This window comes from Macadamia integrifolia, unplaced genomic scaffold, assembly GCF_013358625.1.
Source record: "Macadamia integrifolia cultivar HAES 741 unplaced genomic scaffold, SCU_Mint_v3 scaffold1401, whole genome shotgun sequence".
NCBI lineage: Eukaryota > Viridiplantae > Streptophyta > Magnoliopsida > Proteales > Proteaceae > Macadamia > Macadamia integrifolia.
Window position 1 is genome coordinate 135317 of NW_024868191.1, and position 22012 is coordinate 157328.

At 38.8% G+C, this 22012-nt stretch overlaps 1 protein-coding gene across 2 annotated transcripts in view; it reads right to left on the minus strand.

Moving 5' to 3' along the window:
- LOC122063651 (E3 ubiquitin-protein ligase RHF2A-like) overlaps nt 1-8684 on the minus strand; it is an 18285-nt gene extending 9601 nt beyond the window's left edge. The window contains exons 1-8 of one of the 2 annotated variants that reach the window (XM_042627346.1): nt 8324-8684; nt 7894-8034; nt 7702-7748; nt 1808-1870; nt 1588-1708; nt 1075-1472; nt 858-965; nt 369-728 (exon numbers count right to left, since the gene is read on the minus strand). In XM_042627346.1, the coding sequence (XP_042483280.1) occupies nt 422-728; nt 858-965; nt 1075-1472; nt 1588-1708; nt 1808-1870; nt 7702-7748; nt 7894-8034; nt 8324-8329 (1191 nt within the window). In that variant the 5' untranslated portion in view covers nt 8330-8684 and the 3' untranslated portion in view covers nt 369-421. The remainder of the gene's footprint in view (nt 1-368; nt 729-857; nt 966-1074; nt 1473-1587; nt 1709-1807; nt 1871-7701; nt 7749-7893; nt 8035-8323) is intronic. The other variant, XM_042627347.1, reaches the window with a different exon arrangement.
- Between the last annotated feature and the right edge of the window lie 13328 nt (nt 8685-22012).

Sequence of the window (22012 nt, forward strand, 5' to 3'; positions counted from 1 at the left end):
ATCCTTTAAAAAAAAAAAAAAAATTCAAACCTTGCCTTGGCCATATGATATCTTTACAAAAAACAATCAGAATCCAAAAAAGTTTTTTCTCATATTACAGTAACACAGGGTGCTTCCCCAAAAATCCAAGCCAAATAAATGCTGCTTCATTCTGTATCTGGAACTAGTAATAGAACAAAGAAAAGCAACAGAGAAATTTTTGTATTTAACTTCATATCCATAGTCTTATCAGTACATTCAGAACTTAAAATATTATCTATATCAACTATACTGAGAAATTGTATTTATCTTCAGATTAGTGCTAGCTTTAATGCATTTAGAAACTCAAAAATATTGTCACTATTTCAAGCAACAACAGCAGGACTCACCTTCATTGATGGAAAGCCGAGAATGAATGCATTGTTCAATAATGTAGGACATCCTAATTAGAACCTGCAGCAGCAGCAGAAGCGGATGAACTGCTATCACTTGACAGGTGATTACCATGAGATTCTGCAATACTCTGGTTACTGGAATCTGCAACTAGACCTTCTGAGTTATTTGATACAGAAGAATCATCAGCTCTACTATTCTCTCTTGACTCAAGGCGCTCCATCATGCGGGATACACTTGCAATTCCTGCATTTACCTCTCTCCTAACTTCAGAACCAATATCTGCAATGGAGTTGTTCCGAGAGAACAGCCTCTCCTTCCAACCTCTTGTGCTTTTTGAAATCGACTCTTTGTATCTTACATACATCAATGACACCAGATGAATTTCCCAAATCAACCGACACCAAATAAAAATTACCAGATCAGCAGATCATTAATTATTTAAAAAAGACCAATAGAAAGTTTTTTTTTGTAAAGGATAGTACCTCATTGAAACCGCATTAAATCGAGATTTCAGGGATTCTGAGAAAGATTGAAAATCTGAAGGTCCAGCTCTATCATCATTTACAGGAGAAGATTGACTTCCAGAACTCCTACAAGAAAATGTTTGATAAACAACTTGTTAGACCAATACATAGAGGAACTGACGAACAACAGATGGAACAGGCAACATAATAATCAAAGTTTGTGTACAATAAGCACCGATTATTGAAGGACAATCCATGTCGATTGACTACACTGACACTGGATCCAGATGCTGGGGAAGGACTTCGTTCAGTTTGGGCAGAAGATGGTTGTGGGGTCTGCCCTGATGGTTCTTCTCCCACAGCTGCAAGAGGTACAGATGGACTAGTAGCAACAATTGCAGGAGCCTGTTCATTGTCTGCTCCTCTCTGAGATGGAGAAGCAGAAACAGGACCAGTAGTAGGTTCATTAGAATGAGATGAGAACACTAAGAACTGTGGACGACCCTGAGCTGAGGCCCTACTTCGTTGGCCTTCCCTTCGAGCAATGTGGTGCGCTCTACCCATTGCAGCAGCAGCAGCCAAATGTTGGATTATACGTTCCTCGAGATCAGCATCATTTGAACCTACAGGTAACTGCATTAAGAAGAAAAGCAACATAGATCACATAAATATGACTAATTCCTTACAGGAGTAACAAATATATCATTTGTCAACCAAAAATAAAATAAAATAATAATTCCACTTGTACAGGACAACAGACATGCTGCAACTCGAAATCTCCCAGGGCAGGATAATGAAATATAGTAGCATTCTGTGATGGACTAAACCTAAGGTTCCTCTCCCGCTCCACTGCTTCAAGCAGTTCTTGGCTGCCACAACATTTGCAATAAATAAATTCCATAAAAACATTTAGATGTAAAGATGATTAAAACAAAAGTACTAAAAATGAATTAGAGAGAGAAATTAACCTAGTGGGATCCTTCAAGCTGATGGATTGCCAACACATTGGACATTGAGAGCTTCTCTGACACCTATATGGTGAAAAGTTAAGAGTCAATTCTTCTGTTTATCTTCTATCAATTTGTAATATTTTGATAAGTTGCAGAGACATATTCTCATGGATTAGCAAGATTAGATAATGTCAGTTTGGCCATTTCATAGATTCTAGTGTCAATTTGTAATATTTTGCTAAGTTGCAGAGAAACATTCTCATAGATTAGCCAGATTAGATAATGTCATTTTCTGCTCTAATTAACATAAATTATTAGTTGCCCCTCTCCGCCCAGGAAGTATCTAGTTGCCCCTTCTTCTTTATGAATAACAAATTTATTGATCAAAGAGAAAGAAATAGATTCAAACCGTGAAATACATTCTACCTGTCAACCATGGGGCGCTCCCAATATCATGATAACACCACGTGGACAGCACACAGAGAACAACATATGACAGGGAATTAAAAGCAAACAAAGACCCAGAACAATCTCCAGCCCTTGCTACTGCTTTTGGCATTTCATCTATCAAGTCATTAGCTGATCTGTGCCTCCATGAGAATGAAGCATTCATACTCTAAAACATATGTCAGCAATGGCCAATGAGATATACGAAAATCACCAAGGCCAACTACCCTGGCAGCATATCCCAACTAATGCGACCAGCTTAATCGATCTCCACAATGATGTCCAAAGATCCTTTCTTATATGTATTTTCAAAAATCAACTGGTAATGGAACGAGCTTTGTATTGTCAAATCCCCTTTCCCCTACCGGAACTAAAGAGATTCCCACAATCTCTCCATCCCACAGCCTGACTACTAACCCCTGAAGGTCCTGGATTGCTCATAAAGCAACCATCAATGTTCAATTTAGCAAAACTGCCTGGTTATGGGATCCAATATCATGCCAAAAAATGATGGGCCAACCAACCGATATCACTTAGTTGAATATACTACATTAATTATTGCATGGAGGAAAGGGATGTTTTATTCTATAGTCTATACTATTTTAATATATAGCCAAGTACAAGAAACTGATGTTTAAGAACTATATGTGACATCCAATACATGTGTTAGATGCTACAAATGGATGGAAAAAACCAGTCAACCAACTCAACTCAGTCCTATCCACACTTCTTGGAGTTTGCTACATGAATAATATTCTATCATTCCAATCCTTTTAAAATATATCCACCCTGGTCAATGGTTCATTCTTCGCTCTTCAACACTTCATATCTTATGACCAAACCAACTCAAGCAAATGCCACCCCAGAGTTACTCCCAGTTCATTCATTATGATCCTACTTTTCTTCCCACTGGCCATCCTCAACTCCATCACACTTTTTTTTAGAGGAATTTACATCCCCCTCCCCTGTACGTTGCTCTTATTACATCCCCCTCCTCTGTGTTTTCAGAAATTACATAATCCTCCACAGGGGAGGGGGATGTAATACAGCACACTTTTTGTTCTTTCTTACTGAAAAAAGGGAGAGGGAGAGGGAGAGGGGGGGGGGGGGGGGGGGGAAGCATTGGCTACACTTATTTATGTACAAGTCCCTTTCATGATTGGACAGCATTCTAGTTCATAAAGCAGGGATGATCTTGTAGGCTCTCTTTGGTATTCCAAGAATTCTTTTAGAGGGTGATTTCAATTTCAAACATTGTTTGGTATGATTTTGGCACCTTATATCGGAGAAAGTGAAAATCAAATTCAACAGAAATCGTGAAATGCTCTCTCTCTCTCACTCTCTCTATCTTGTGTTAACCCTTTGATCAGAATAGAAAAATGAAAGCCTCTCCCGTTCTTCCTACTTCTCTTTCTTATTAACTCATAAATTCATCTATCTAATTCTAAGCTGCAACTTCCAACAAAACCAAACCACTAAATCATGAAGCATACAAACAATAAGCTCATTCATAGACAGATGAGACAGAGACACTGAGAGTCACGGATTGAGATTATGGGAGAACCCACCTCAAATGATACTACAGCTCGATCCCAACTACGCCAAATCTATGGAAACGGCTTCCGAGGCCTCTTCATCCTCGATTGCCGATGAGAGGGTGGATCCTCACAAGAAGCAGAGGACCGCTGCCTAGCCAGTCCTAATGCAGTGTGAGATAGATCATAGTAGCATGAAGTTATTCCTTTTCTTTTTTCCTCCATACTAATGACCATAGTTGTCAAGGTGTCGCCAAGGCGACAGCTGCCTTGTTGCACTGCATGTCGCCTTGTGTTTTGGCACTTATTTATGTCAAATATCTTCATTTACTTAAGATTTACTTAAGATATTATTCATAAATAAACAAATACCCCCTATTTGAATCCAATAAAAATAGTTTAAAAATAAAATTCCAAAAGGATAAAAGGTCAACCCCCAGTCCAAGAACAAAAACTGGATTTTGGTTATAGGGACGATTTTCAACTTTTAAATTCTGGGGTTTTTCTCAATTATGAAAATTTTATAAATTCTATCATGTTAAAACATTGTTAAAAACCAAAAGTCCGGTAAAATAATATTTTGTTTTGATATTCATAAAATTATTTTCATTCAAGCGATTTTAACAGTATTCACGCACTTAAAAATAAGTTTGACTGAAGCATAACTTTGTCATTGCAACTCAGATTTAAGTAATCTTAGACTTGTTAGAAAGTTGATTTTATGTTATAATTAATACAAAAAGTCTCATGTAAAAATAAAATCATTTGGCCAGTCAAACTTATTATAGAATAAGAGCATTTCTCTAAATGTTGATTTTTTCTAACTTAATATGACTTAATGTTAATTTTTTATGATTTGATGTGGCTAAATGTTGATTTTTAATGACTTGATGTGGCTTAATCTTGATTTTTTATGATACAAGGTATATATAACTTACTAAATAATGTTAAAAAATAGGAAAAATAAAAAATAACACTTGTTCGCCTTAAGGCAGACGCCTTCTCACCTAAGCGCTTAGACAACCCTCCACCGCCTTGGTTCGCCTTGGCGCCGTGACAACTATGCTAATGACTTTTGAGTAGATGACAACATGGATGTTCTCAATTGTGTTCCGTAATTTTCTTTTTCAATTATTTTTATGTTCTATTGATGAATTGAAATCATCTGAGATAATTTATTATGTATGAATAAAGCTTCCAAGTGGGGGAAAGCTTCCTCTTCTGATGCCTTTGTCCGGAATAATTTCCTTTAGAAAACTTGCTGGAGGAGCCAAGACATGATGATCTACTTCACGAGGAAACCACTTCATCTATCCCTCCAGTCTAAAATCTTCAGTGAGTTGATCGTGTGGCTTGATTCATAGGATGGAATTCTCCAGCGTCATGGCATCTCCCCACCTCTTCCCCACCCCCTCCTCTGCAGCTCCCTTCCCCCTCTTTTATATGCAAGCCTGGCTCATCCCACCTTTCTATTGGCTCATAGGGATGGAATCTATCCTCTCAAAAACTAAAATTGCAAAATGAATTTCTTAGTCATGAAATGTTTTCAATTGGTCAACCAAATAATTTCAATTTCTTGACAAATTTGAATTATTCCAAGAAATTAATGAAATCTTGAAATCAAAATCATACCAAAGAGGGTTGTAGTCATATTATAAAATTCCCCCCTTTTAATGGCATGCATCAATTGCACAACACCATAGAAGGACCCCTTCAACCCATCCAATGTACTATCATTTTAGCACAACATCCTCTTCAAGCTCTCCCTCTGTATTGAGTCAAACCAAGGTAATGAAAACGGTTGTTCCTTGATCTTGATCATCAAACTTACCACTTTATAAATTAAAACCTATTTTTTGGGCTTAACTATATAACTAACATTTTGTAGCTTTCAGATTTCAACATTAAAGGATGCAGCAAAATTTTAAAGTTTCATTTCAAAAGAGCATCAATAGAGTGTTATGCTGCAAAAATTGATCAGATCCTTCTCATAAGAGGGAAATATATATATATATATATATATATAAAATTAATGGACCACCCATGAAGAGCCTAAATTTCCCATACAGTGCATCAACTCATCTGTATAAGCCATAGAATGCCCCACGACACGCAAGATAACTCAAACATCAGAAGGGGAAAACAAGTTCAACTTCATGTACATAAATGCATATGATCTTATGATGTAATTATAGAAGAACTGCAAAGGACATACTATTCAGCTACCCAATAGAACAATGGGAAGATATAAATTACTCAAAATGCCTCATTATCCTCAGTGTAAAGAGATCTACTTAAGCAGGCTCAGGCCAGGTGGAGACCTAGTGCAGGAAAGGGGCGTTCTTTGCTCAGTATTACTACTTAGAATTCATTCCAGAACAGGTTAGGCGCAAGGTTATACGTCCTTTGAGTGCAGACATTCTCATGCACTACAATCATAAATGCCATGGGTCCTATAATAGAGATGCTGCAGGATTTTAACAGTCGAGAAATACAGTTTTAGGTGGCGTGGAAATCTCTTACCCTTAGTGTTTTTTTGTTCAATGTAATATACTTATACCATAATTAATAATTGTGTTCAATACACACACATGAGAGAGAGAGAGAGAGAGAGAGAGAGATTGGGCAAAAATCTGGTCACAAATGACCATCAATCTGACCTAGACAGACCCAAATCAGAAGAGGACTACTATCTAGCAGGCTTTCATTCAGGATGACTGTCCAACACAGTTTGTTGTCATCTGGGAGAAATAATTCTAGAAGTTCTATTAGATCTGAATGTATTGTAAAAATAATTAAGATTTTAATTCAACCACCTAACAATGACAATTTATAACCAGCTAAGCTAGTGTTTAACTTATGAATTAGATAAACCTATTGTAGAGTATCTCTCAGTAACCCTAATTCAAACAAATATGCAAACTTTGAATTTCCAAATCAGGCACCTGGTTTTTGTTCTGGCCTAACCAAATTATCTGGACCCTGATTTCAAACAATATTCTTTTCCAAAGTTTGTCAGGTTAGACAAAATTGAGTTGACAGGGTAAGCAAATAAATAGCAACCCATAAGGAGATCAAAGATTCCAATTTACAGAAAGGCCCCACTTTTCTCTTCTTCAACCATCAATCCTTCCTATTTTGGGGCATATTATACCACATTTGGTAGTGAGATTGGAGAAGTATCATTTTCCAATGATTTATGAATCGTATGGAATTTCATACGGGAACATCCTTCAATTGTGCATATTGATTTTATGATTTTTTTTTAATTTGTCTTGCCCTATTTTGCTGCTCTGTCGATGCAATCTGACCTCAGGTACCAAAAAAATGGAAGTAATAACAATGTTTGATCAAGAAAATAAGTAATCAAGAAATAGAGACTGCATGGGACTGCTTTTGTGACAATGTTTTGGACGAGGGGGTAAAGAATGGAAATCTGACAGCATACTTCAGTAACTAAACCATAAACAGGAAACGCCAATTGAGAAATGCATAAGGACTTTATTTACCAAGTTTACGCAAGGAGATGCCAACTAATGGCAAGACATAATGGAGAAGCGACCAGTTCAATGGACTTACAGACACACTGGTCTAGCGCAGTTTGATAGGCCAAATCAATGGGGAAACAACAATTGAATACTATAATATAGCACAGATGGAAGCAAGTAATCCAGCTGAAAAAGTAATTAAACAGCAACAAATTATCTTTTTCTCTTTCCATTACTGTTGATGGTAGATATTAAAGATGGGAATCAAGCAACCTAAGTACCAATTAAGAACATGGGATGATGAGCAAAGGATGGAGTTTAACTGATCCACTGCCCAAATGCAATTGACTAAGTCTTACTGCCATAACACCACACCCACACATCACAAACCCTCTGGGGGAGAAGCACGAATATGATCGGGAATGGAATAAAGAGATTATACCATTCAAGAATGCACTGAAGATGAAACTCGTGCTTGCAAGTAGTTACCTGCACAGTAAGAAGATTGTTTGTAAGAAATACAATTCGCTACAAACAAAGATCATGAAGAAAAGACAAAATTCCCATCAACAGACAGGGAAGTAGAAAAGGCAGTGGGTATAACTGAAAAAGAATGATCAATCAAGAGGTATACCGTTGAAGGATCACTGTCACAGAAGGCTTCAAGGCAGATGCTGCAAGCATCGTCGCAGGCTTCCTGAATTCCGCCTTCCACAAAAGCAGCAGCCGAAGTTAGATGGTTCTCAGTCTTCTTGGTCTCTTCCATAGCTGAAACCTACAAAAGGCAAAGCCCAAATTTAATATATACCTACCCAATCCCATATAAAAACAATCAAAAACTTCAATACCCAAAACCAAAAACAAAAACCTCCAGTAGAAATGAAGCCAAAATAAACATAAAGCCAACATTTTGTCAAATTAGGATTCCCAACCGACCAAAACACCATGATAGAAGAACAAAATGCGTAAATGAAACCAAAATTGGCCAAAAAGAAACTGGACGGGGGTGGGGGATGAATCTTGAATCCAACAAATAAATCTACGGAATGTAAATCAGTACTTACCTCCATTGAAAATGCTCCAGAATTGGGCTACGGAGTCGAGTAATCGCCCTTGAATTTCAAGATAAAGATCGAATTCCAGGGAACGATTGATCGAGAGTTCGAGACACATAGCCAAGAGAGACAAAGGGAAGGGGAGAGAGAGACAGAACCCTAGACTATAGATGAGAGACGAAGAGAGGTGGGAAAGAAGAGAAAAGAAAACAAGTTCCGCAGAGGATCCCTCCTTTTAGGCCTCCAAAGTCCAACGAAACAAAAACTGTGTTTGAATAGAACACACACACTGTAGCTGGGAAACAGACGAATCACCTTCCCTACTCCCCAGTCCCCACCAGACAGTACCCACTACACCTTTTCTTTCTTTCATTCCCGCCATCCACCCTCGCTCCTAACAGACAACTTTTACCCATTTTCACCAAAATTATTTCTGTTCCAATATCTGATGTCTACTTTCCATCTCTAATGAATGATGCCTCATGCACCACCCGGAAAAAAAAAAATAAAATAATATATATATTAATTTTTAATATATATATTTAAATTAATATTATTCAAAAAATATATATATATATTATAATTTTGAGAAAATTGCATTGCCATCATAAACTTTGATCTTTATTCAATGTCATTCTTTAGATTTTTCGAAACACCAAAGACACCTCCTATTAATTTAAAAAATGTCAAATCCAATTTTGTTGTTAGTCATCCCTGTTAAGTGATGGAATAACTGTTAATTATTTTATTAAATACCCAAAACACCCCCCACTCAAGGTGTTTGACCACCTTACTCTTACCCTTTCTGCTAAATCAAAACATGCAATTACCGGTTCTTGTTCATCGGCACCCCTCCCCTCCAGTGAAGGTTCGCGGCCACCCATAGATAATGATAATTTTTTTCTTTACCCATCTCTGCGTCCACAGAAAACCAAATCGACGTCACAGAGACACTCCATGTATGTGACCCACCGACGAAAGTGCCATTCTGCACTGCACAGTGCACACCTCACTAACTATAAACACCATAACCCATCCTGGCATCCCCACTCCAAACCCTTCAGATTTCACTTTACTCTCTTCAGTTTAGGGATCCTCAATTCAATCATCATCACCCAAAGAAGCAAACTCTATTCCCCAACTTCTAAATCTCATCTCATACACAGTTATAGACATTCAGGAGATAGACATGGCTAGAGTATTAATGTTGTTTGCTCTCTGTGTCATTCCGGCCCTCGTGAGCACATCCTGCCCCATCAAGAACCCCTTTGTCTTTGTGTGCAAGGTCTACTGTGATACTTGCCGCTGCGGCTTCGAAACCTCTGCCACCACTTACATACCTGGTACCTCTCTCTCTCTTTCTTACGTTTTCTCTTCTTCCTTTTTCATCGTGTTAGGTTTTCCAAAATGGATTTTTTAGATGTTTTTAGGGATCAGATCTGAGGGTTATAATACCCTTTTCGTAGATCTTTGCTATGGATACCATAAATCTGCAGTTTTCCTCTTCTACTCCTCTCCCCTGTTTGATGATTTGTGCTACTGTACTGGTTTTCCTGCTTGGATTGCTTTGGTCACTTAATTTAATAATTTCCTTAACAATGGCAGGTGCAAAGGTTAGGGTTCAATGCAAGGACAGGGACTGACTCCGGGTGGTGTACAACGTCGACGGAGTGACAGATGCTACATGGGCATACAAGATCACAATCCCAGATGACCAAGAGGATGAGATATGCGAGACGGTGCTCATCAGTATCCCACAAAATGACTGCAAGGTCAAGAGCCCAGGGCGTGATGGGTCTCGAGAGAAGAGTTTGGGCTAAGGATCGATGAGAAATAACAACGATGGAGAAAAAAATTGAGGAGCAAACGAGATGCAGAAGCCATGAATTTCATATTCGATGGTCGAAATGCTTGTGTTTATAGAGAGAACATTGGGTTTTGAACGCTCAATTGAAATCCCTTTGTTTCATGCCTATGAAGAAAAAGAGAAGGGAAATCCACTGGAATTATATTGACCCTTTCAATACTAACCTCCGCCGGAGGGAATGGTAGCGGCGAACCTTCGCCGGAGGGGAGGGGTGCCGACGAACATAGCCGGAGGCTATAGTTGCAGGTTTTGGTTTAGAAGAAGGGCAAGTTAAGGTGGTCAAATCACCTTGAGTGGGGGGTGTTTTGGGCAGTTAACAAAATAACTAATGGTTATTCTATCACTTAACAGGAATGGCTAACGGTAGAAATAGATATGGTATTTTTTAAATTAATAGGAGTTGTTTTTGGTGTTTCAAAAAGTCTTAAAAAGTGGTATTGAATAAAGACCAAATTCAGGGGTGGTAATGTAATTTTTTATATAAATTTTTTATTTAAAGTATAAAAGTTATATCATATTTGATGCTTTCTATAATAAATTCAAGATAATCACTAGGAAGACTTCCAAAAAAGCATAAAAAAAAAAAAATGTCAATATTTGACTATATGGTATATGGCCAAAATTTTCACATTCTATGTGACACAATGAAGATGGACCACTTTGATTAACTTATCAAAGAAAACCCCTCAAAATTTGTATTTTATTCAATGTCTTGTTGATGTGTTGTCCGTGTACTTATTTTCATATATGTTGTATGTGTTCACATATTAAGGGCCCTAGTTTTCTCTCAACGTAGTTATTTTGATGTTCGTATCATATTATTCATCACTATACTCTAATGTAAGTATTTGTATTGATCTCATTCTTGTTATCAAGATCTTTTTGTTGTCTTCTTATTTCGTAGGATGCGATTCAGAAGCTCTCCACAAACCAATGTGGGGCTAAACTTTTGAAGGTTTCTTAGTTCAATACAACTCCACAAGTGCAATACAACTCCACAAGTGTTAAAGACAAAATAGAAAAGACACTTTTGGAAGAGAAAAAACGAAGTTCAAATAAACCATTTGAAAAGACTTTTTTGACACTATTTTATAACTTAAATTCCAATAGTTTCATCATTGATTTGTCCTTTCATGGCCGTTTCCTATTATTGGTGTTTTTCTAGACTTTTCTAGGCTTGTTTCAGCCCTAAGGACATTTTGATAATTTACATCTTATTTTATTACACATGATTTTTCATATTTAATTCATTTTGGTTTCCATCATATTAAATGTGTTTTCTATATTGGTTTTCCTTGTGTTTTGGGATTTTCCTTATGTCTTTCATGCACCCATGCAATCTAGGTATTTATGTTTACATACTTAGGGTTCGTTTTCTCATGCAATACATTGCATTTTTTAACATTTTGTATACTTATTGTGCTGTTAAAACTCTAGGTATGTGTTTTTCAACCTTTTTTTCTATTACAATCTGTATACTAACCCTTGTTTTGTAGCCAAACACATTGAGTGTCCCTCGAAACCCAAGTTTTTATTCTTCAGTATTTTATTTACTTTTCTGTACAATATTTTAAGATAAGAGAATGTTATCTTGCTAGCACAAGTACACACCAACACATGGACCAAGGGGTGGCACATGAGGGTAGCATGTTCTTTTTCACATCTTCTGTATCTAGCCATAGATAGTGGGTAAGGTTCTTTCTTCCTAGCGTGTCATATAATTTGGTCAAGTAATAAGAAGATTGGTTAAACCAGGCAGACTGGGTTGCTTAACACCTTCCCAAACCGTAATGTGTCATGTACCTAAACTGATGATTTGACCAATTCTCCATTAAATGGCCGTGGAGTCAACTGTGTCATAGGTCTTACACCCTTATTTAGGTGACAACTTTTTATCTTTATGATTCTCTCTCTCTCTTCCTATCAAGAGGGTGTGAGGTAGAAGACATATGGTGTTCTGTTGCGGTGGCAGATGCCCTCACAATTACTAACTCATCTAATGTAGTTATTAAAAATTTCAAATAAATTCTTTCTACTATCCATTTTGTTTTATCCAAGTTTAAATGATTAGATCGAAAAGTGAGCTTAACTACTACATTTAATAAGTTTACTAGTTTACTGTACAATAATTGTTTATAATGATAGAAAAAAAGGGGAAAAATATATTTCACTTTAGTTCAGAAAACGAGCCTCCACCTACAGCATTGCCATCAGCGGAGACTCACTTCCGCTATCTCATAAATCTAAATCTCGTTCTTCCTGCCTCATCTAAAAACAGCTCGCTCATGATGCGATGAGGTAGGATTACGTCGTCAAAAGAAATCCCAGTCTTAGCTGCTTCTTTAGCCAAATAATCTGCAATCGGATTAACTACCCTAAAACAATGCGAGATCTTCCAAGAAATGTTATTTAAATAACTAAGAAGGTGGTTCCATTCCTGATGAACAAACCAAGGAATAAGAGACCAAATGGCAAGCATGTACATGATAACAATAATAAGGCTAAGTTGTTGTTATTTACATGATAACAATAATAACACTATTTCAAAGTGAAGTATTATTTTAGGCTTAAAAAGAAATTGTCTCCTTAACAAAAAAAAAAAAAAAAAAATCATCTTTAACTCTATTCGAATTGCACAAAAAAGAACTCATAGCCAATTAACCCTCCTCCACAACCCCTCTAAACACCCTACCAATGTTAACAATCATAATAATATAACTAATAAGAGGGGGACTATCACCTTGACCCTCTTACCCAGTCTAGCAAGGAATAATAAGCCATATATAATAAAATCAAGGAATGTCATCTGTTACACATCAACTTGTCATGCAAAAGTTGAGCACATACAATGTCCCTATCATGGCCCTGCTGAGCCCCTTCTAATAAGGTATCACACAAATTATCAATCAAATGTGACATTATAGATATGCATATTTGGAATGGAAGACATGTATGACCATTATTAGATCAATTAAAGAGTTAGCCAGTTGCTAAGCCAAACTGTCAAATCAAGCTAGAATAAAATGTTCAACCTGACCTATTTTTTTTTTTAATTATATTCTGTTTTCTTTTTTTTTAATAAATTCATTTTAGTGATTAGTGTTGCAACTCACACATTAAGGGAATGAATAACTTTCTTTACAATTTGGCTGTTTATTTAATTATTTGATGATACAATTTGATTATGTTGTATAAACTAATAAGATAACTGTTATATGGGGGGGGTAGATTCCCTCTTGGGATATGATAAGGTAAGAAAAAACAGAGAGAAAATAAGAGATAAATGGGAGGAAAGAAAATAAAGTAAGTAGAAAAAAATATAATAGACAAATAAAGGAATAAGTTGCTTTATGGATCAAGCTTGGGGTCATCTCTAATTCAGAGGTAGCTAGCCTCTTAGCCTAATCGAGGAAGCCATGACCTCCTTTTCCAACAGAGAAACTGTAGGGAAATTGTAGGAACAAAATATCGTCTAAAGTCTATTTGATTTCTTTTTATTATCTTATTTAAATAAGAATTACAAGTGGTTACAACTTCCTACTCATTCCACTCTTCAAATAACTTCTCACAACTCACTCCCTATTAAAACTATTCACACATACAATGCTAATAATTATAATTAACTTTAAATAAACTTACAAATAAATATATAATACTCGCATATCTAATCAAACTTTGTCACACCACCACACATCTTTTCATATATGTAATAGTAACATCAATTCCATGCAGTAATAAGTATAGGTGGCATATGATGATGATGACTTGAAAGTTATTGAAGTGGGGTCTTTTTAGGATGATCACTTCGAGTAACCTTGGAGAATATTTGATCTTTTGATGGCGGAAGGAAGTCCTGGCGATGACCCTAGAGGTGGACTAGCACACGATAGGGGAAGACAACTCCGGCTGACTGATTTTTGGAAGGCCCTTCCTTCCTCGGTGCCGGCAGTGTCCATTGGAGACATTATGGAGGAGGGGGGAAGTGGTTCTGCGGCCATTATAGGGGTGGCAAGGAAATCATATGCCTCCATTGTTGGTTTGGAAGAGCTTGCTTTGGACAAAGGGATACAGAGTGGGAATCACCCTGCTTAAAAATCGTTTTCCAAGATAGTAGATACAGTTTTTCCAGTGGTGGATGATCTACCTGAGCCCGTTCATGCCGGAAACTCAACGAAAGTGATCGTACCTCAGGAGGAGTATGAGGATCGCTTACACAAGTACAAATTTTCCCTGATCAGTTGTATCAATTTTCGTTTTATCTCACTGGATGACGTTCGCAGAGAAGCCAGGGAGATTTGGAAATTGAAAGGAAAGGTGAAGATGGTGCCTATGGGAAAAGGTTTCACCATCTTCTAGTTCAATTCTGAAGGGGATATGGCTCGGATGTGGAGGCGAAGCCCTGTAAAGGTTGGAAGGCAGTATGTTCTCTTTTAGCGATGGCATCCGGATTTTAGTATCCATGAAAAACAAATTAACAAGGCCCTAGTTTGGGTGCGGTTTCCTGATCTGCCATTAGAATATTGGCATGAGAAGGTTCTATTGACGATGGCCAAGGCGTTAGGGCATCCAGTTGCACTTGATCACCGCACCAAAAATGTTCTATATGGGAACTATGCTCGAGTCCTTGTTGAGATGGAGGTGGGGGGGCCAAGGCTTGATGAAATCCAGGTCAAACGTAGGCAACCTGGAACTAGAACTTATTCTGGTTTAAGCAGCAGGTGCTCTATGAGGACTCTCTGGGGCAATGCGGCTTCTGCAAAAAGCTGGGGCATCAAGTGCATGCATGCCGTGAAAAGAAGGCTCATGATGAGAAGCAGAATTCTCTAGACAAGGCGGGCCTTCCTGGAGCGGTGTATGAAGAAGATAGAGTCAACTCCGGTAGGGGTGACTCACTTGAAATGATACCTCTATGGAAAGATTTGAACATGATTTAATGCCAAAAAATTCAAATGTTCAGCAACAGTTTCAAAACGCTGAAGGGGGAGGGATTGAATCCATTCCTACCACCATTAGTTCCTCTTGGTTTCCTTCTATGGAGAGGGGAGAGATCCTAATTGATTTGATTGCTTCAAATCACAATCCTGCCCACACCAATTCGGGTAAGCAAATATTATCAGGATAAGGAGGCGGGTGGCATGGAAACTGTTCCAAAGGAGTTGGCGCAGGAAGGAGAGGAATCCAATACGGATTCTCTGGATGATGATGACTTAGATTCGACTGAGGATGATGTGGACCAGTCTGGTTCAGATTTAGGTTCGGAGATGGAATCGGACCCAGACCAACTTGATGCGGTTGATGGAGGAGAACCAAACCAGACTGGGATTCACTCTAACGATGAACCAGCCATGATGCCGCCTGAGGAAGACTGCGCCGTGGTGACTCAGGGTGTTGTGAGAGTTTCATCGAGACCCAAAAGGTCAGGGACAGCTTTAGGGAGCTCACGTGGTGGGTTCGCGAGTAAAGGTGGCCATTCCAACAACAACGGAGTGCCCGTGTCTTCATCTACTGCTACTTTGAGTAGAAGGGAGATGGCTAGGATGGGGGCTCTGGTTGTGGATAAAGTGGTGGCATTAGCAGAAAAAGGGAATGAGATAAGGGATAAAAGGGGAAAATTGAAGCAAGGTGGTGGTCAGACCTCGAGGTCTGATAAGGCTAAACAAAAAAATTGATTCCTATGAGGATATTTTTTTGGAATATCAAGGGAGTTAAGAAGGCAGCATCTGCTAGAGCGTTGCAAAAATTTTTGCGTGACCTCACCCCAGAGGTGGTCTGCATAACGGAACCCATGGTGGACTTTCTATCCTTCCCTTATGCCCTTTTTGATTGCCTTGGCTTCAGGGCAGAATTAATTCATAATTCTCGTCGTGACAAGGTTCCTAATCTTTGGATTATTTGGAAAAATTCCTTAAGGTGCCCGGTGGTCGTTCAGTCCTCGGAGCAGCTGATCTCAGTCTCTCTGGAATGTAATGGTCAGATGGTGTTGGTGTCTATGATTCATGCCTCTTGCTTTAGGGCTAAGCGTCTGAATTTATGGATGGATTTTGTTGCATTAGCCTCATCCTCCCTTCCATGGGTAGTCATTGGTGACTTTAATACCACGCTCTACTCCCATAAGAAGCGGGGTCTAGGTAGATTTAATATGGGTGCGGCGGCAGAGTTTCAGGCGATGGTGGATGCATGTGAATTGATCAAAACCCCTTCTCAGGGACCCAAATTCACCTAGACGAATACTAGACGTACAGGTCATGTGGCAGCAGTGCTCGATCAAAGTTTCTTCAATGCTTGTTGGTTAGATGTTTTTGGTGATTGCACGCAACAGGTCCTCCATTGGTCAGTGTTAGACCATGCACCTATTTTACTCTCTTCAGCGGTAGCCCCTAAGCCTAGGAATGCCCCTTTCCGCTTCCATCGGTTTTGGATGGATGACGGGTCTTTTGAGGAGCTCGTGAGGGAGGTGTGCCTTAGGGACGTAAGGGGGGGCCCAATTGGAAGGCTGGTCCAGAAATTAAAGGCTGTGAAGGGTGCGCTTAAGGGGTGGGCAAGACAAATATTTCCAAATGCTGATTTGGCCCTCAAGGAAGCTACTGATGTGGTGGTGGAGGTGCAGTGGTCCATTGACCAGGTTGGTATGACGGATGAATTGTTTTCTAAGGAAGCAGAGGCAAAAACAAAGCTCTTGAAAGCTTTGGAATTACATGAGAAACTTTAGGCAGAGAAAGCCCACTGTAAGTGGGCTAAATTAGGTGATAGAAATTCAAAGTTTTTCCATTTATCAGTGAAGGTGCGACATGCCAAAAGCTGTATTCGATCGCTGAAGAAACAAGATGGATCGGTGGTTTCAGAGAAGGGTCAATTGGAAAAATATATCTCGAATTATTTTCAGGACTTCCATAAGGCTGATCAATGTGAAACTTATTCAGAACTGCTTTAGGTCATACCCCAGGAGGTGAATAGAGAAGACTCATTGGCTTTAGAAGTTATCCCTGAGATGGACGAAATAAAGAGGGTGGTTTGGAGTTTGGATCCAGAGAGCTCGCCGAGCCTTGACGGTTTCCCTGGAGCCTTCTTTAAGAAGTGTTGGAAAATTGTCGACGTCGATTTTTGTGAGGCTGTGCGTGCCTTTTTCAAAGGTGATAAGCTGCCCAATGGGGTGAACAATAGTTGGGTGACTTTAATCCCAAAGGTGGAAGGGGCAGCAACCTTAGATAAGTTTCGCCCCATCTGTATGGCAAACTTCTTTTGTAAGGTGCTGTCAAAAATAATGGCTGAGCAGTTTTCCTGTCTCCTCCCTCGCTTGGTGTCAGAAGAACAAGGGGCATTTTAAAGGGGTAAGATAATTTTAGCAAACATTAGCTTGGCATCGGAGCTGACAAAATTATTACACACCTCTGTTAGGGGTGGTATAGGGATCAAGGTGGATGTGCAAAAGGCCTACGACTCACTGTCATGGGACTTCCTCTTTGCGGTGTTGAAAAGGTTTGGTTTCTTGGAGGTATGGTTGAGCTGGATTCATGAGATTTTGATTTCATCTAGAATTTCTATTTTGTTTAATGGTGGTCCAGTAGGCTACTTCGGTGTGGAGGAGGGTTTGAGGCAAGGAGATCCAATTTTCCCTATGCTATTTATCCTAGCAGAGGAAGTTCTTTGTAGGGGTTTGAATGGTTTATTGAAGGAGGGGAAAATAAAGGCTCTCCCTGGGCCAAGAGGGGTCGTGGTTCCTAGTCATCTGCTCTTTGCGGATGACATTTTTATATTCATAAACGCAGCTGCCAAACATGTTAAATGTCTGCATGACTTCGTCCACAAATATCAACTTTACTCAGGTCAAAAGTTCAATCTGGACAAGAGCAAAATTTTCTTTGGCAAAGTTGCCCCCCACAGGAAGAGGTTTATTGCGGACTTGATTGGAATCCCAATTTGTGCGTTGCCTACGAAGTATCTTGGGGTGGAAATTTTCAAAGGCGCTGTCAAAAAAGATAGGCTTCTCCCCTTGATGGACAAGATCAAGGCTCGTTTGTAGGGATGGAAGGGCAAATTGTCGTCCATGGCAGGTTGGGCTGAACTAATTCGGTCTGCCATCTCAGGTATGCCTATCCATAACTTTTCAGTTTATTGGTGGCCTGAGTCGGTGATAAAAGTAGTAGAGCAATGGATCCAAAACTTCCTGTGGTCAGGGGAGATTGATACAGTAAAGAAAATATCGGTTAAGTGGGAGGACGTGTGTAGACCCATGTCTGAAGGGGGCCTAGGAATCAGAAGACTCAAGGAGGTGAATTGTGCGGGGCTTAGTAAACTTGTGTGGCAAATGAAACATGAAGAGACAGCTTTTAGCAAGTTCTTGAGAGCAAGGTTCATGGACGATGGTGGTGACCTCAAGAAGGTGTATAAGTCGTCCTTGGTTTTAAAAGGCATCTCAAAGATGTGGAAGTTTGTCTCTTCTTTTGAGTGCTGGATGGTGGGGAATGGTGAGGACATTCTTTTTTGGCATGATAGATGGTTGGGCCCTTTGTCAATTGCAGAGCGATCTCCCCTCCCTCCCTCTCATTTCCATAATAATTCATGTAAAGTAGTAGAATTTATTGTGGATGGCCAGTGGTCTCTCCCTCGAGCCTCTTCGGATTTCTTAAAAGGTATTATCAGGGAGATCAAAAATATCTCATTACCGTTGGAGCAAAAAGATAAATGTTGCTGGTCCCGCTCTTCGTTAGGCAATTTCTCCATCAAATAGGCTTGGGAGGCTCTACGGAAAAGAAAACCAAAGGAGAGCTGGGCGAAGGTTGTGTGGGGGGCTGACCTACTTCCTCGTCAATCGGTTTTTGGTTGGAAGCTTATGCATGGTAAACTGCCCTGTGATGACAAGGTGAAAAGGAAAGGGGTTCCCCTTATCTCCAGATGTGAGATTTGTAACAAGGTGGAGGAGTCGTTGCCTCCTCTTTTTTGGGAGTGTGAGAGTGTTGTCTTTGTATGGAGTTCCTTCGCTGAGGCTTTTGGGTTTCGTTGGCAAATGCAGTGGGCAGATTTGGCAGAACTAGTTTAGTGGTGGACTCAAACCTCTAGCACTAGAGGTCTGTCTCAGATGTGGATGGCGGGTTTGATTCTAATTCCATTTTCCATTTGGATGGAGAGGAACTTAAGGAGATTCAGGGGGGTAAGACGCTCCTTTACTCAGATTGTCAAAGGCATCATGGATGAGGTACAAAGGCGTGGTCCGGGAAAGCGTGATAGAATAAAATCGCGCCTGGATCTGCAACGGTGCTACAGCTGAATATAATGGCCCCAAAAAGGCATGTTAAGGGAGTGCGAGAGATATTTTGGCTGCCACCAGTTGAAGGATGGTGGAAATTAAATTGTGATGGTTCGTCTCTGGGCAACCAAGGAAGAGCAGGGGCCGGTGGAATTATAAGGGACAGTACTACGCAGATGGTCTTGTACTACAGCTCCTTCTTAGGAAATGCATCTAGCTTCGAATCTGAATTTTATGCATTGATTGAAAGTATAGAAAGAGCGAGGGAGATGAATTGTAAGTCTCTGTGGATCGAATGTGATTCGGTATCAGTGGTTATGATGGTGCAACGGGGTCTAGTGCTATGGTTTGTGTGGCAAAGGTGGGCCTCTCTTCTCTCTTTCCTGAAGAGTATTTGCTGGAAAATTACTCATTGTTATCGGGAAGCTAATCCCATAGCAGATTTTCTAGCAAATACGGCTGCCAAGAAGGAGGAATCTTCCACAACTTTGATTTGGTCTTCGGAGATATTACAGTATTTTTGGGATGATGCGATGGGCAGGTCGCGTTATAGATTCTACTAGGGTGTCTCTATCTTCTTGATGCCTAGTCCTCCTCCCTGCTGATGGCAATGCCGAAGGTGGGGAAGAGTTTCTAGGACTTCTTTGGTAGTTTCAATTTTCTTATATTTTTTTTCCCGGTATTTTTGGTTCATTGTAAATTTTTTCCATTTCCTGTTAATATACATGACCTTTTAGCGAAAAAATATGATGATAATGATTGATAAGGACGGAGGATGAGAGAAAGAATGTGTTACATGAGGTTACATTAATATAGGAATATATACAAAAGTGCATAAATACAGAAGCAAACGTCAATTAACTTAAGAGAGAGAGAGAGAGAGAGAGAGAGAGAGAGAGAGAGAGAGAGAGAGAGAGAGACCCCACAAGAAAGACCTCTACATGGTTCTTACTAACCTAGAAAAAGCAAATGATAAGTTCCTGGAGATCTAATCCAGCATATAATAGTAAAGAGAGAGGTGTCAAGTGATAATTAAGGACATTTATGAGGATGTGGTGACTAGCGTGTGATCTGTGGGAGGTCGAGGCAATGAATTGTTGGATTTATAGGCTTAATTAATTATTCGGATTGATTAAAAGGGTGAAAGTCAAGTTGCATGAACCACTTCGGTCCACTCTCAGATTTAGGGATATATGTTGGCCAGCCTATTGTGGTTTAGGGTTTTTGGTGCATGATAATATTACAAATACTGAGTTTTAGGTCCTTACAACCAAATTATTCACTCTTCTCCATTTTACCACAAAAGTGGAAAAACTCAAGGAGGTCTGAAGGGCTATAAAAAACCCTAGTCAAGAGAAGGAAATTGTAAGGAATTGCATCATTGTTCATCATCGACACACTCAGGTGCAAGGTACATATATCGTTTCTTCATGATTTTGATTTGATCGTGTTCTTGTTTCTCTGTGTGGCTTCCTCAACTAGAGTTTCGGATTCAAACCCATAGAAAGTTTTAACAAGTGGTATCAGAGCTAACCATATGGGACAAGAATCGATGTACACTGTTTGTATGTTTTGATCATTTAAATTCTTTTTAATGGTTGTTGCATGTTTGTTTTGATGTTTAATCAAAATAAAATTTTGAGAGTCGCGACCATCGCAGGTGGATGGATCATGTTCACCAGCGCCAAGATCGATAATGACAACGGTGGATTTGGATTCAGTTTAATGGGACATTCTTTCCCTGTTTCCTTTCATAATTTGGGAGAAGAAAGGGGTATAATCCCCCATAGATTCTATTTTTATGTGCTTAACATACATTCATCACCATATTGTAAGGGGATAAGAATTCATTTATTGTTTTTAAAAAAGTAACATAATTTTATAAAAGTTAAGAGTATTACTTTTGTATCTATAATGGTTTTTAAAAGGTAGCGTAATAGAGTCTATTACAGTTTGCTTTTTGAAAATATGTTAACATCTAAAAATGTAACATGTGTGATAGTCTGTGGTACTAATAAAAGGGACAGTAAAGTTAATGTAAGCGATTCAATTTTTTATTTAAAAGTTTTAATCATTTAATAATAAAATTCTAGTGTCTCCAATTGATCTAACGCTGTGGAATACTTTATTGCACCATAGATGGATAAGAAGTTATATATGTAAACATAAACAAACCGATGGCTTGGACAAGAGGTAAGTTAGAACATGAAAAACATAATCCAACCTCGAGATGGTGTATGGATTATGTAAAGTGATTTCACCACGAAACATAAGTTTTTACAATCGATGAAGTTAAATTCTGATTGAAAATCACGTTGCTTAAAAAAAATTGTTAGTTTTTCAATCGCGATTCATACTTTCCTTTTGAAAACGTGTTCTTGGGAGTAAAAAGCTAAAGATAATACTCTCTGAAATATTTCAAAAAAAAAAAAAATTTCACATTATTAGCTAATGGGCTCAAGCCCAACTTTCTTTTTATTTATAGTTTAATAGGGGGAAAAAAATAACCTAAGCCATCCTTATTTGTTTCTTAAATGAACAATAACTTAAGGGCTTATTTTGATTGTGGTGGTTTTTGGGTTTTAAT